Raw genomic sequence first — 14,373 nt, 5'->3', positions numbered from 1 at the left:
TGCAGTGGCCAGATCTCGGCTCACTGCAAGCTCCGCCTTCCAGGTTCACGTCATTCTCCTGCCTCAGCCTCCTGAGTAGCTGGGACTATAGGCACCCACCACCGCGCCTGGCTAATTTTTCTGTGTTTTTAGTAGAGACAGGGTTTCACCGTGGTCTCGATCTCCTGACCTCGTGATCTGCTCGCCTCGGCCTCCCAAAGTACTGGGATTACAGGCATGAGCCACCACGCCTGGCCTAAAGTGATTGTTTCTATGTTTGACCCGAAGTCTGCTTCCTTGCTAGTTATTTTCCACATATCCCTTTTATTTTTCATTTTTCTGTTGTTACTTTCCTGCTTTCTTTTGGATTGATATATAATCTTTTGGAACATTTTTTATTTTCTATACTGGCTTCTTAGTCATATTTTAAAACTTTTTTTTTTATTGAGATGGAGTCTCACTCTGTCACCTAGGTTGGAGTGCAGTGGTGCGATCTCAGTTCACTGCAACCTCCACCTCCTGGGTTCAAGTGACTTTCCAGCCTCAGCCTCCCAAGTAGCTGGGATTACAGGCATGTGCCACCACGCCCAACTAATTTTTGTATTTTTAGTAGAGACGGGGTTTCACCATGTTGGCCAGGCGGGTCTTGAACTCCTGACCTCAGGTGATTTGCCTGCTTCAGCCTCCCAAAGTGCTGGGATTACAGGTGTGAGCCACTGTGCCTGGCCTTTAAAACAATGTTTAATGGTTGCTCCAGAGCTAAAAATGAATCCTTATCAACATTTATTAAATATTAATATTTTATCACTTCCCACTTGACAATGGACGATTTCTGGTCCCTACCTCACACTTAATAATAACCTTGCTTTAGCATCACTTCATTTGCCTGTCCACTCCATCTTTTGTGCTTTTGTTGTCATATCTTTTATTTCTACATACATAAGAACATCTACCTTAGAATGTTATATGTGTTATAAACTGTCAGTTGTCTTTTAAGAAATCGAAGAAAAAACCCTCCAAATATATATTTTGCATTTCCCTAGGTATTGACCATTTCTAGAGCTCCTATTTTCTTCTTGCAGACTGAAGTTCCCATCTGGTATCATTTCCCTTCAGACCGAAGAAGATCTATTAACATGTTGTGCAGTAAGGTAAATCTGCTGATAATGAATGCTCTCAGGTTCTTTTATATGAAAATGTCTATTTCACTCTCAGTTTTAAAGGACATTTTCAGTGGATAAAGAATTTTAGATGAACTGTTTCCTTTTCTTTCAGCACTTTACAGATAGCTTCCATTATTTCCTAGGTGAAGCCAGAACTCTAGGACAGCCATTGTTATCGCTGTCCCTCTCTCTGTAATACGTATTTTTCCCCTCTGACTGCTTTAAGCTTTTCTCTTTATCTTTGTTTTTTGGCAGTTTGAAAATGAAACAATGCCTGATGTGTACAGGAATAGTTTTTTTTATTTTTCCTGCTTGAAGTTTTCCAAGTTTCTTGGATCTATAGTTTTATTTTTTTTTAATCCAATTAGGAAAATTTCTTTTTTTTTTTTTTTTTGAGACAGAGTCTCGCTCGGTCGCCCAGGCTGGAGTGCAGTGGCCGTATCTCAGCTCACTGCAAGCTCCGCCTCCCGGGTTTACGCCATTCTCCTGCCTCAGCCTCCCGAGTAGCTGGGACTACAGGCGCCCGCCACCTCGTCCGGCTAGTTTTTTGTAATTTTTAGTAGAGATGGGGTTTCACCATGTTAGCCAGGATGGTCTCGATCTCCTGACTTCATGATCCACCTGTCTTGGCCTCCCAAAGTGCTGGGATTACAGGCTTGAGCCACCGCGCCTGGCCTATACATTACTTTTAAAGACCTAATGTTATTGTACACTTAATAGACTACAGTATAGTTTAAACATAACTTTTATAAGTACCAGGAAACAAAAAAAATTGTGACTCACTTTACTGTAATGTTAGCTTTGTCATAGTGGCCTGGAACTGAACCCACAGTATTTCTGAGTTATGTCTGTAATTTAATTTTCTGCCTCATTCACATTCTCTCTCATTTTCGTCTTCCCAGAGAATGTTACGTTATGTTTAGAACAGTTGCTGTGAAGTCTTTGCCTGCTAAATCCAACATCTGGCCCATCTTGGAGTCAGTTTCCATTGTCTGCTTTTTATTCTTGACAATGGATCTCATTTTTCTGCTTCTCCACAGGTCTAGTAATTTTTGTTTGCGTACTGGACAATGCTGATGATCATTGTAGAGATTCTGGATTCTCTTCCTTTTAACAGTGTTGATTTTGTTCTAGGAGGCAGCTGAATCACTGACTTAAATTTGTGTGGGTTTGGTTTTATGCTTTGTTAGAGCACATCTGTGTAAAGCTCAAGGTATGTATCAGGACCTTCTGACTTGCTGGGATGCAATCTCCAGATTTTGTCCTCCCTGTAGAACTTGTATGTGCTTAGTTTTAGGCTTTCTTAAAGGGCTAACAAAGGGAAGGCCTTATACTAAGGGAATGGCCCTTTCTCCTAAGCCTTTCTTCTGGCTTTTCTAGTATTTTAGCTGGGTTTTCAGGATTTTAACGAGGTATTAATGCAATCTCTTTCCTCTGGCTGGGCCAGACTTCCAATGTTCCCCAGCACTGATTAACACATAGTATTACTATTCCTTTATCAACCAAATAGCAGCTGTTCCCTAGTAAATCTCATGTTGTCTCACCCTGCACATGTGCAGTCCAACTCTTAGCCAAGGATAGTGAGGGTTTGAACCCCCATGCTGTCTTCTGACCTGTCCTCTTTACTCATGCACTGGTCCTTTCTCTCTGGTGTCCTACCCTGTAGAGACCAGCCTTTCTGAATGCCCCAAACTCTGACTTCTGCCTCCTCAGCTCTTTGGGGGCTGCTGTGCTTTGCGTGGACTCTAGCTCACTGAACTGTAGTCAGGAAATTGTCCTTAGGTAGAGAACCAGGATAATCGTGGGGATTCATATCATGAGTTTTCCTTCCCTTTGGAGGACTGCAGTATTGTGCTGCCTGTTGTCTAATGCCTGAGAAAAGTTGCCTCAGAGATTTGGTTGAGTTTTATGTTTTTTTAAAAATTTTTTATTTTTTATAGTGGGAGGAGTATAAAATGGATTATTATAATCATTATAACCAGAAGCAGAAATGCTTTCTATTCTTTAAAAAATGTTATTATTTTAAATTTCAATATATATTACTGTAAGGAGACTGGTGATCTGGGTTCACTCTGTCATTTTTACTCCAAAATCTTTTCACTTCTATTTTAATACATATCTTTACTTATTTTTTGTTTACATCTACAGTTTATGAATATCTCTATTCTCTTCCTACTCTTCTTTCCGAATGAGAAAACTTCTCTTATTTCTCCCATTCAATTCCTCCAGAATGAGGAAATGTTTCTCATTGCCTTATTTTATTCTTCCCCTTGCTATTTCCTATGTTCAGGTCATATGAAATATTTACATTAGATTGTCTTTCAACAATTATTTAAAATTACCTATCAATTTAATTTTGATTCTTTGCTTATTATATCCTTGTACTTTCCTCTTTGAGTCACTTTTTTTTTTTTTTGAGACAAGGTCTCTCTCTGTTGCCCAGAATGGAGTGCAGTGGTGTGATCTTGGCTCACTGCAACCTTTGCCTCCCAGGTTCAAGCAATTCTCCTGCCTCAGCCTCTTGAGTAGCTGGGACTACAGGCATGCATCACCATGCTGAGCCAATTTTTGTATTTTTAGTAGAGATAGGGTTTCACTATGTTGGCTAGGCTGGTCTTGAACTCCTAACCTCAAGTGATCCATCCACCTCAGCCTTCCAAAGTGTTGGAATTACAGGCGTGAGCCACTGCACATGGGTCACTTACTTATTTTTGAAGCTTTGTTAATTCAAAAACTTTTAATTTTGTATTTATTTTCGTATGGAGTTTGTGCATATGGGTGGTTTACTTTTTTTTTTTTTTTTTTGAGACATAGTTTTGTTCTGTTGCCCACGTGGAGTGCAGTGGTGTCATCTCGGCTCACTGCAACCTCAATCTCCTGGGCTCAATCAGTCCTCCTACCTCAGCCTCCTGAGTAGCTGGGACTATAGGCACGTGCCAGCCCCCCTTGGCCTCCCAAAGTGTTGGGATTACAGGCGTGAGCCACTGTGCCTGGCCCTAGGTCAGTTACTTTGAGTCCTTGTATGTCCAAGTTTTGGTGTCAGAAGAGTTTTGCCTGGAAAAAGAGTTCTAGATTGACAATCATTCTCACTCAGACATTTGGATAGCTCATTCCATTATCTTCTTGTGTTTAGTGTTGCCACAAGAAGTCTCATGTTACCATGATTATTAGTTCCTTTTATTTCCTCTAGAATCATTTAGGACTTTCTCTTTCATCCCGGTTTTCTGAAACTTTGCTCTAATGTATGTAGATGTGAGTATTTTTTCATTCATCCTGTTTGGCAACTTGATGGACCCATTCAATTAAAAGACTCGATCTTCTTAAAAAGCCCTGGAAATATTTCTTCAGTTATTTTGTTGAATATTTTCTTCCCTCTAGTATCTTGTTTCTCTTTCAGGAGCTCCTATTACATATATTAGAGCTTCTTGATTTATACATTGTCTCATACTTCCTTTCATTCTTTTTTTTGAAACAGCTTTATTCAGATATAACTCACATACCATACAAACTCTCATTTAAAGTGTTCTATTTAGTGGTTTGTAGTATATTCACAAGGCAGCATAGCCATCACCACAATAAACTTTAGAACAATTTCATAATCCCTAAAACCCTACAGCCATTAAGTCACTCCCCTTTTCCCCAACGCATCCCCTCCAGCCCTCAGTACCACGAATCGACTTTCTATTTCTGTAGATTTGCTCATTCTTCATATTTCATCTACCTGGAGTCACACAGTATGTGAATGGCTTCTTTCACCTACATTTCAAATCATACATTCACTTACATTTCAAATCACACATTTACTTACATTTCAAATCATACATTCACTTATATTTCAAAGCATACATTCACTTACATTTCAAATCACACATTCACTTATATTTCAAAGCATACATTCACTTACATTTCAAATCACACATTCACTTACATTTCAAATCATACATTCACTTACATTTCAAAGCATACATTCACTTACATTTCAAATCACACATTTACTTACATTTCAAACCATACATTCACTTATATTTCAAAGCATACATTCACTTTCATTTCAAAGCATACATTCACTTACATTTCAAATCACACATTCACTTACATTTCAAATCATATAGTTGCTACTGGCTTCTTTCACTTAGCATGACGTTTTATAGCAAGTATCAATATTTTATTTCCATTTCTTTTTATTGCCAAATTCCACTCTGTTTATACACTTACCAGTTCACAAAAATTTGGGTTGTCTCTACTTTTTGGCTATTATAAATAATGCTGCTATGAATATTTGTGTACAGATTTTTGTGTGCACATATATTTTCATTTCTCTAGGGTATTACCTAGGAGTTAAATTGGTGAATCATATGGTAACTCTGTGTTTAACCATTTGAGGAAGCGCCAGACTCTTTTCCAGGGCAGCTGCACCATGTTATACTTCCACCAGCAGTTTATGAGGGTCCCAGTTCCTCCACATCCTTGCTGGTGCTTGTTATTATTTCATTTTGTTCCATTTCTTTGTCCTCAAGGGCTAGTAATATCTGGTGATATTACTGAACTCCATCTTCTAGCTTATTAGTAATTCCCATTGTAAAGTTCATCCCTCCTGTATGGTTTTCTAAATATTCTATTTTTCATTTCTAGAGTCTCTAATTGATTCTTTGTGACAATAGCTTATCCTTATTTCATGACTATGATTTTCTCCCTTTGGGGATATAAATAATATTCACTTAAAGTTTTCTGTTTGCTTTAATAACTCATTCTTTTCAGAGGTTCTGATTTATTGAGTAGGTGTTTCTATTTTTTTTTTTTTTTTGAGACAGAGTCTCGCTTTGTCACCCGGGCTGGAGTGCAGTGGCCGGAGCTCAGCTCACTGCAAGCTCTACCTCCTGGGTTTACGCCATTCTCCTGCCTCAGCCTCCCGAGTAGCTGGGACTACGGGCGCCCGCCAACTCACCCGGCTAGTTTTTTGTATTTTTTAGTAGAGACGGGGTTTCACCGTGTTAGCCAGGATGGTCTCGATCTCCTGACCTCGTGATCCACCCGTCTCGGCCTCCCAAAGTGCTGGGATTACAGGCTTGAGCCACTGTGCCCGGCCAGGTGTTTCTATATTATGGTAACATTTTTTTAGATGTTTCATGATTTCTTGATTTTGAAGTTCCCTTAAAATCTTGTCTGTCTGTGAATGCTGATCTGATTAGATGTGATTGGAGCAGCCTACTCAGTTATTGTAGAAAAGGAGATCTTACACTGCTGGATGCATTTTGCCAGTATCCTCTCTCTCTCTCTCTCTCTCTCTGTGTGTGTGTTCCTAGATACTTTCTTTTTTTTTGTTTTTGTTTTTTAACTTTAAAATGTTTCCCCTGGTGATTCCATCCCACATCATAGCTCCAAATACTATCTACAAAAGAAAAATTCCCAAATGTTATCTCCAATCCTGGCCTCTCCCATGAGCTACAGATCCACACGCGCTCCTTTTCTTCAAAACACTTACCTCATTTTGTAATTACACATCCACAGTGCAATTGTTTGAGTAATGCCCATCTCTCTCCGCTAGACTGTGTGTTCTGTGAGAACAGAGATTGTGCCTGTTCAGCTCACTGACGTGTTACCAGCAATCAGTATAGTACACGGCATATGTGCTCCATAGATACTCCTTAAACCACTGAATGGATGAGGTGAAACAACTCATGAATGAGAGACCCTGTGATGTCTTGGAGCAGTGAGTATGGGTGGCCATCTTTACTTGCTAACACCAGGATCAAACTCAGGGTCAAACCTCCTGAGTTCCAGGGTGGTGCCTTTGCCATGTAGATACCTTTGCGGTGTACGTTCCCTCCTTGTGGGAAAAGAAGTTCAGCTTGTAGTCCTTCTTAGAGCCAGACAGTACATCAATGTAATCAAGGCCCTTCATAGTGATACTTAGGTCCGGCTTCTCTGGTTTCAGTATTTCCACGATGACCCGGAATCTGGGGCAGCATAGGAGAATACAAGACGGGAGACGAAATGAGATCATTAACCCAAAGGAAAGAAGGAAAAGTGCCAGCTGTACTCTTGATTTTATGGGAAGTGCATGGGTCCAGGGTTCTAGTCTTCACCCTGTCACTAACAATAATGGGAACTGCCATTTACTGGCCACCTATTATGTGCCAGGGACTGAGTAAGTGGCCTGTGTGTTACAGGCATTAATCCTTGCAGTATCCGTAGGAGGTATTAATACATATCCCTGTCATCTCCATGTCACTAAATAGAGGCCAAGAGAAGGAAGATAAGAGAAGGAAGACAAGATGCTCCAAGAGAAGGAAGATAAGATGACTGGTTACTGGCAGAACCAGGATTCAAATTTAGGTCAGGCCTTTACCCACTATGCTAAGCAGGAAGCCTTCAGTACACTGTGCCTCGTCTCCCAGACTTGAGTTCCTTCTCTGTAAAAGAAGGGGACCATGCTTGTTGGCCTTGAGCTCTCCTGGTGCCTGATTTCCACTCTGCTCCTACTGTAGGGACAAGATCCAAGGACTTGCTTCTCTGGCCAATGGCTTAGGTGATAAGACAGAACACTCAGTAATAACAGTGATGATTATCATTATGATAAAAACAGCTAACATTTATCGAATGCTTATTTCGTGCCAGGCATTGGTCTAGGAGACTTACAAGTAACTAACAGCACAGAAAAAGAATCTCGCTAGAGGCTTAGTGTTCAGGAAATGCCTGGTCACATCAGGGAACTCTGTCTCTGACTCCTCGAGCCCCTCGACATCCTCTAGAGGCCCTAAGTAGGGGAAGGACCGGGCTAGATGGTGAAAGTCCTCCTTCCGTCTCCCCACCCAGACCCCTAATCCCATCCCCTTACCTCTGGGGCTTGTTCAGCCAGTTGGTGATCGGCAGAAGTTCAGTGTAGGGGGTCTTACATGGTACTTCACGGTAGATACTGGCTACAGCTTTGGGGAGCTCGGAAGTCCCATGTAGAGCATACAGCCAGCCAGTCCCATCTGGGAGGGGGAAGAAGAGGGTGCCCTAAGGAGAAGAAGGATGTGATCAGAATGACACACAGCATTCTTTATTAGGTACCTATCAGGCATGTAGAGACCGAGGATTATTTGGAGGATAATGGAGGCCCTGGAAAGAAACATAATACTTTGGAAGGCATCTTGGTGATATATTTCAGGAGAGAGAAAAATGTTCATATGTGTCTGAGCTAGGAATCCCATCCCAGAGAGCTTATTGAAGAAAAATCCCTCCAAAGAAAAAAGTTATGTGTATATATAACAACCAGTTATAATGTTGATGAAAATTTGTAGATAAACATGCAACAAATGGAAATGTAAAACAAATTGTGGAACTTTCATTCAGTGAAATATTGGGCAGTTATTAAAAATAATTATCACAAAGACCACATAGTTAAATAGAAAAATGCTAGTGCTATACTGTAAAGTGAAAGCAAACTGAATGTACAATTTGGTATGTGATGATGACAGTTATGGCGGTATCTGAATAAGGATTGGTAGTGAAGATAGAAGAAAAAAGTTCATTTTTTTAATAGGGTGGAAGATTATGGCCACTTTTCTTTTTTTCGTTTTGTTACAGTCACCATTACGTTATTTATGCAATTAAGCGAAACATTAATTACTTGATGCTTGGTCTGGACCCCATTTCAGAATCAAGCCCCTGGCTCTACGAGAATCCCCTCTACATGAAAAAAAAAAAAAAAAAGAAAAGAAAAGAAAAAAGGAAGTCAAAGCTTGATAATCTGCACAATTCCTCACTATTCCAACATGATCTGGGTGCTCCCCATCTAACATTCTCTGAGCGCTCAGCTTCCAAAATGTCTTTTTTTTTTTTTTTGAGACAGAGTCTCACTCTGTTGCCCAGGCTGGCGTGCAGTGGTGCGATCTTGGCTCACTGCAACCTCTGCCTCCTGGGTCCAAGCGATTCTCCTGCCTCAGCCTTCCAAGCTGGGATTACATTTGTACGCCACCATGCCTGGCTAATTTTTGTATTTTTAGTAGAGACGGGGTTTCCCCATGTTGGCCAGGCTGGTCTTGAATTCCTGACCTCAGGCGATCCACCCTCCTCAGCCTCCCAAAGTGCTGGGATTACAGGCATGAGACACCGTGCCTGGCCCCAAAGTGTCTTTTAACCTCATTCACACAGTGCCACCTTCAACTATGCCAGGAAACCAGTGGGGGTCAGGGGACCTCAGCCTACCTGGTGCTTGCGGTTCTCCAAGTTCATGGTGCGGGGCCTGTAGGTGATCTCGTAGGGCTTGTTTTGCTGGTGGGCCTCCAGGGTGATGAACTCAGGCCCCTCCCAGTGCTCGCCCTCAAAGATGGGGTGCAGATTCCAGGTCTGGTTGGTGCGGTTTGACAGCAGAATGGTCTGTGTGTGCTTGGAGCGCACCTGGCATGTGAAATTCACCACCTGGAAGAAAGCAGGCACCTCATCTTCCATGACACTTCCCCCTGGTCTGTCTCCAGGGCCAGAGGTACAGAATGTGTGCCGGGGAAGACTGACTTTAACAGTGCTTCCCATCATGAGTTTCAATGGGTCCGTTACTTTTTCTTTCATTCACTTAACACCTACTTATGGGTACCGTCTATGTGCTAGGCACTGTTCTTGGTGGTGGAGATGTAGCAATGAACGAAATAACAAAAATCTCTGCCCTTGAGCTGAGATTCCAGTGCGGGGAGACAGACACACAAGTGGAAGGCAGAGCGTGCAGGATAGAAATAGGTGCCAAGGGCAAGACAAAGCAGAGGGGGTGCCAGATTGGGAGTGGGTTGGAGTTTTTACACAGTGTGATCAGGAAGGGCCTAACTGAGCATATGTATTTGATTAGAGATCAAGAAGGATGAAGCAGGGGAGACCTGGGGAAGAGCCTGAGTCAGCTTGAGTGTAACTGGCAAAGGAAATGCCAGTTACAAAGCTCCTGGTTTTGACAAAAGGCAAGGAGGCCAGTGTGGCAAATGTGAAGTGAGTGAGGGGTAGATAAAGTGACAGGGGACAGCGCACAGGGCCTTGGAGTCATGGTAGAGAATTTTTTTTTTTTTAATTGAAAAAGGAGGACTTACGAGTGTTTTGAGTAGAGTGACCTGATCTGATCTATGCTCTAACAGAATGGCTCTAGATGCTTAGAAGGGACAGAGGAAGAGAGACTAACTAGAAGACACTTGCAATAGGCCAGGTGGGGGTCGACAGTGGCTTGGGTGGCACTGGTAGCACTGGGGATGGTGGAAAGTGGGTATATTCCAGTTGTACTTGGAAGAGCCAATAACATTTACTGCTGTATGGTATCTTGGGTGTAAGTGGAAGAAGGTTCAAGAATGACACCCAAGTTTTTAGTCTGAGCAATGAGCAGAATGGAGATGCTCTTCACTGATGTGGGGTTGACTGTGGGAGCAGCAGGTTTCAGGGAGAGATCAGGAGCTCAGGTTTCATACATGTTAAATTTGAGATGCCTATGAGTCAAGCAGGAAGTAGAATTTACAAATCTGGGGTTCAAGGGAAGAGTCCAGGCTGGAGATAAAGATTTGGGAGTTATCAGTATAGCAGTTTCATTGTTGTTGTTACTGTTGTTGTTTTGTAGAGATGGGGTCTCACAATGTTGCCCAGGCTGGTCTTGAACTTCTGGGCTCAAGCGATCCTCCTGCCTCGGCCTCCCAAAGTGCTGGGATTACAGGCATGAGCTACTGTGTCCAGCCTAACAGTGTTTTTTTAAGGCCAAGAAACTGGCTGAAATCAACAAGAAATGATTGTATGTAGAAGAAAGAAGGAATCTAAGGACTAGTTCTTGACTGACGAACTCCAATGTTAAGAAGAATCAGAAGGCCAGGCTCGGTGGCTCATGCTTGTAATCCCAGCACTTTGGGAGGCCAAGGTGAGTGGATCGCCTGAGGTCAGGAGTTTGAGACCAACCTGGCCAACATGGCGAAACCCTGTCTCTACTAAGAATACCAAAATTAGCTAGGTGTGGTGGTAAGGGCCCATAATTCCAGCTACTTAGGAGCTGAGGCAGGAGAATCGCTTGAGCCTGGGAGGCAGAGGTTGCAGTGAGCCGAGATCATGCCACTGCACTCCAGCGCGGGAGACAGTGAGACTCTGTCTCTCAAAAACAAAAAACAAAAAACAAACAGAAGATGAGAAGGAGAAGCCGGCGAGTAGGAAGAAACCTAGGAGAGAGTGGTGTGCTGGATGGAGCCAAGTGAAGGAAGTGTTTGCAGGAGGAGGAATGGGTTTATGGTGTCAAATGCTCCCCATAGTTCAAGAAAGAACTGGCCATTGAATTTAACAATGTGGTATCGGCATAAAGATGGTCAAATAGATCAATGGATGAGAACAGAACCCACATATATATGATCAATTGATTGTCACTTACAATCAATGACAAAGGTGCCAAGGCAATTCAGGAGAGAAAAGAGTCTTTCAACAAGTGGTACTGGAACAATTGGATATCCATGCACAAAATTTTTTTTGATCCGTATCTCGCACTATATACAGAAATTAACTCCGAATAGACTGAAGACCTAAACACAAAACTTATGTTCGGAGTATACAAAGAGCTCTCGAAACTTTAATAAGAAGACCATGACCTAATTAAAAATAAACAGAAGATTTGAACAGACACTTCAACTAAGATAATACAGCGCTGGCAAATAAGTGCTAGAAAAGTTGCTTAACATCATTAGTCATTAGGAAAATAAAGCCTCCATGAGAGACCCTACATACCAATTAGAATAGCTGAAATTTAAAAAACTGACTATCAACTGTTGACAAGGATGTGAAGTAAGTGGAGATGTCAGACATTGCCGGTGGCATTGCAAAAGGACACGACTGCTTTGGAAAACAGTTTGGCAGTTTCTTACCAAGGTAAACATCTGCCTACCACATGACCCAGCCATTCCACAACTGGGTCTTTATCCAAGAGAAATGAAAGCATATGTTCCTGCTGAGACTTATAAATACAAGTTCATAGCATACTGTATGATTCCACTCATATAACATTATTTAACAAAATTACAGACAGGGAGATTGGGTCTCATTTCTCCCATAAGCAGTGTTGCCAGGTAACACAGCAGACGGTTCAGTTAGGTTTCCAGTGACAAGGCTAGCAGAGGGATATACCAAGGCCTTTTGTTTTAAAACCACAGAAAAGGAGAAAGGTGTTAGTGCTTTACTCATAGATCTTGGAGTTTGACCTAGCCAGTGATGTCAAAGCAGGCTTCCTAGAGAATGTCACGCTTCAGATGAGAGCTGAAGAATGGAAAGGAAGAAACCAAAGATGGGAGAATGAATATCCCAGCAGTGGAAACGATGTATTCGCAGGCCTCGTGGAGGGAGGGAGCAGGCCTGCATGTTTGAAGGAGGCCCGACTGAGTTCACTTGCTGGGGTCACTCCTGCCACGGGGCCACCCCGGGCAGCACCTACTAACCTCTTTTATGGAAGGTGGTCCCACGCAGACTCCAGACAGGGTTAGGCTCAGAGGACTGCCTCCCTGGATGAAGCAGAGAATGTTTTTACAAAGGCTCTCCTTTCCCACCTCGGTGGGATGGTAGGTCACTTCGAAAGAAACCTCCATGCCTGAGGTAATATAGCCTTCTTCTGGGCTAATGGAGAAATGAGGCTCAAATTTTTTGACGTCCCATTTAAACCTTTTCCAAGACAAAAGAAGACAAGAAAGAGAGTTTATGGATGTTGTAAGGGTGTCCTCAATGCTACTGAGAACAAGAAACTCTGCCTGGGCTGTGAGGTTCATCTGCCTGAGTCTATCCTGGGACCTAGGAGGAGAAATATCTGCTGGACAGAGCAGAAGCACTGGGGAAGGTGGGCCAAGGTCACTCCCTGGGTAGGTGGACTTCACTCCCTTGCAGAGCTGAGCCAAGGGCAGGAAGTGGCTGCATCTTATTATCCACGAGTGACAGACACATCAGGGAACGTATGTATCAACACGCAAATACACATGTGTCGTGTACTTAAGGTCATACAGCTAGGAAGTGGCTGGGCTAGAACAGAAACCCTTCTGAGACGGTGGCCTTAACTGTCCCCTGCACTGCCTCTTGGTTCAGATCCTGGATGGTGGCGACAATCCCTTCCTGTGAGAGTTGCCTCTGTTCTGGGTGGCACTGGTATCCTGTGGCCCTGTGTGCTCCTCCCTCTGTGGGTGGGCCCTCGCTTATCTGTGAAATGCATTGGTAGCAGCCTTGGTCTCATAGAACCGTAGTTGGATTATGACGTGTGCCATGTCAAGGCATGAAACAGGCATTGAGAAAGTATCTTCTGTTATCTCAATTGTAGTAATCATAGTAGCAGCAATCACCCCAGTGAGGCCACTGCTGTCACATCTTGAGGGAAGCAGGGGGACGTAGAAGGGAGAGGACAGAAGTAAAAAGCGACTGCTCTTGCAGAACAAGTCCAGGGCAGGTACAGGGACAGGGGCCTCTGCTGCAGCCTTCGGGTGGGAGGCACCGCTCCCCTACCTTGCACCTACGTCGCCTGTGTTCAACATGAGGATGCGACGCGTGGCTTGTGTCTGATACACCACAGGTCCGAAGGGAATATGTTCCTGGTCTAGCGAGATCTCCAGGGCCTGGCAGCAGCCGCTAAGGAGGAAGAGGGGGCGCAGGAGCCCCATGCATTCCATGAACACTTCCTCAGAGAAGGGAGGGACACGCTTCTTCGGGGCAAAGCTGACTTCCAGTTTGCAGACTTCTCTGGGCTTCAGTGTGATGTTGTGGAAGGGCACCAAGGTGAGGACCTGAATAAAACAGCACCCAGAGTCAGCAGCTGAGGGTGGGAGGCCCCTAAGGCCTTAGTTCCCAGAGGTCTTGCTATTGGGATTGGAACAGGGGTCAGATCTCGCTCCTGCTCTCCCATCAGCTGTGTATGCTTTGGTAAATTACTTAAACTTTCTGTGACTTACTCTATGTTGAAGATTAATATCATTTCCCTTTCCTGACCCTTTCGTAACTTATTTTGTGCATTTCCTTCTTTCTTCCTCCTCCCTGATAAAGGAAATAGTAATGGGAAATAAGAAACACTTAGAGCTTTGGCATTTCTCAAGGAGTATTCCCTGCCTCAGTTTCCCTGTGTGGTTGTTAAAATGCAGATTCTGGCTGCGTGCCATGGCTCACGCCTCTAATTCCAGCACTTTGGGAGGCCAAGGCGGGTGGATCACTTGAGCTCAGGAGTTTGACAATAGCCTGGCCAACATGGCGAAAACCCGTCTCTTCTAAAAATACAAAAATTAGC

General features: G+C 43.2%; 1 protein-coding gene across 2 annotated transcripts in view; it reads right to left on the bottom strand.

Annotated features, from left to right (window-relative positions):
- Positions 1–14,373, bottom strand: part of HYDIN (HYDIN, axonemal central pair apparatus protein) — a 423,190-nt gene that overhangs the window by 13,356 nt on the left and 395,461 nt on the right. For both annotated transcript variants that reach the window (XM_011976766.1, XM_011976767.1), the window contains 5 exons: positions 13,602–13,879; positions 12,557–12,776; positions 9,336–9,548; positions 7,981–8,144; positions 6,949–7,099 (listed from right to left, as the gene is read on the bottom strand). In XM_011976766.1, coding sequence (XP_011832156.1) covers positions 6,949–7,099; positions 7,981–8,144; positions 9,336–9,548; positions 12,557–12,776; positions 13,602–13,879 — 1,026 coding nt within the window. The remainder of the gene's footprint in view (positions 1–6,948; positions 7,100–7,980; positions 8,145–9,335; positions 9,549–12,556; positions 12,777–13,601; positions 13,880–14,373) is intronic.

Source organism: Mandrillus leucophaeus, unplaced genomic scaffold (genome assembly GCF_000951045.1).
Source record: "Mandrillus leucophaeus isolate KB7577 unplaced genomic scaffold, Mleu.le_1.0 Scaffold17, whole genome shotgun sequence".
Lineage (NCBI taxonomy): Eukaryota > Metazoa > Chordata > Mammalia > Primates > Cercopithecidae > Mandrillus > Mandrillus leucophaeus.
The sequence above is the reverse complement of the archived record's forward strand: the minus strand, read 5'-3'. Positions and strand labels throughout refer to the sequence as shown.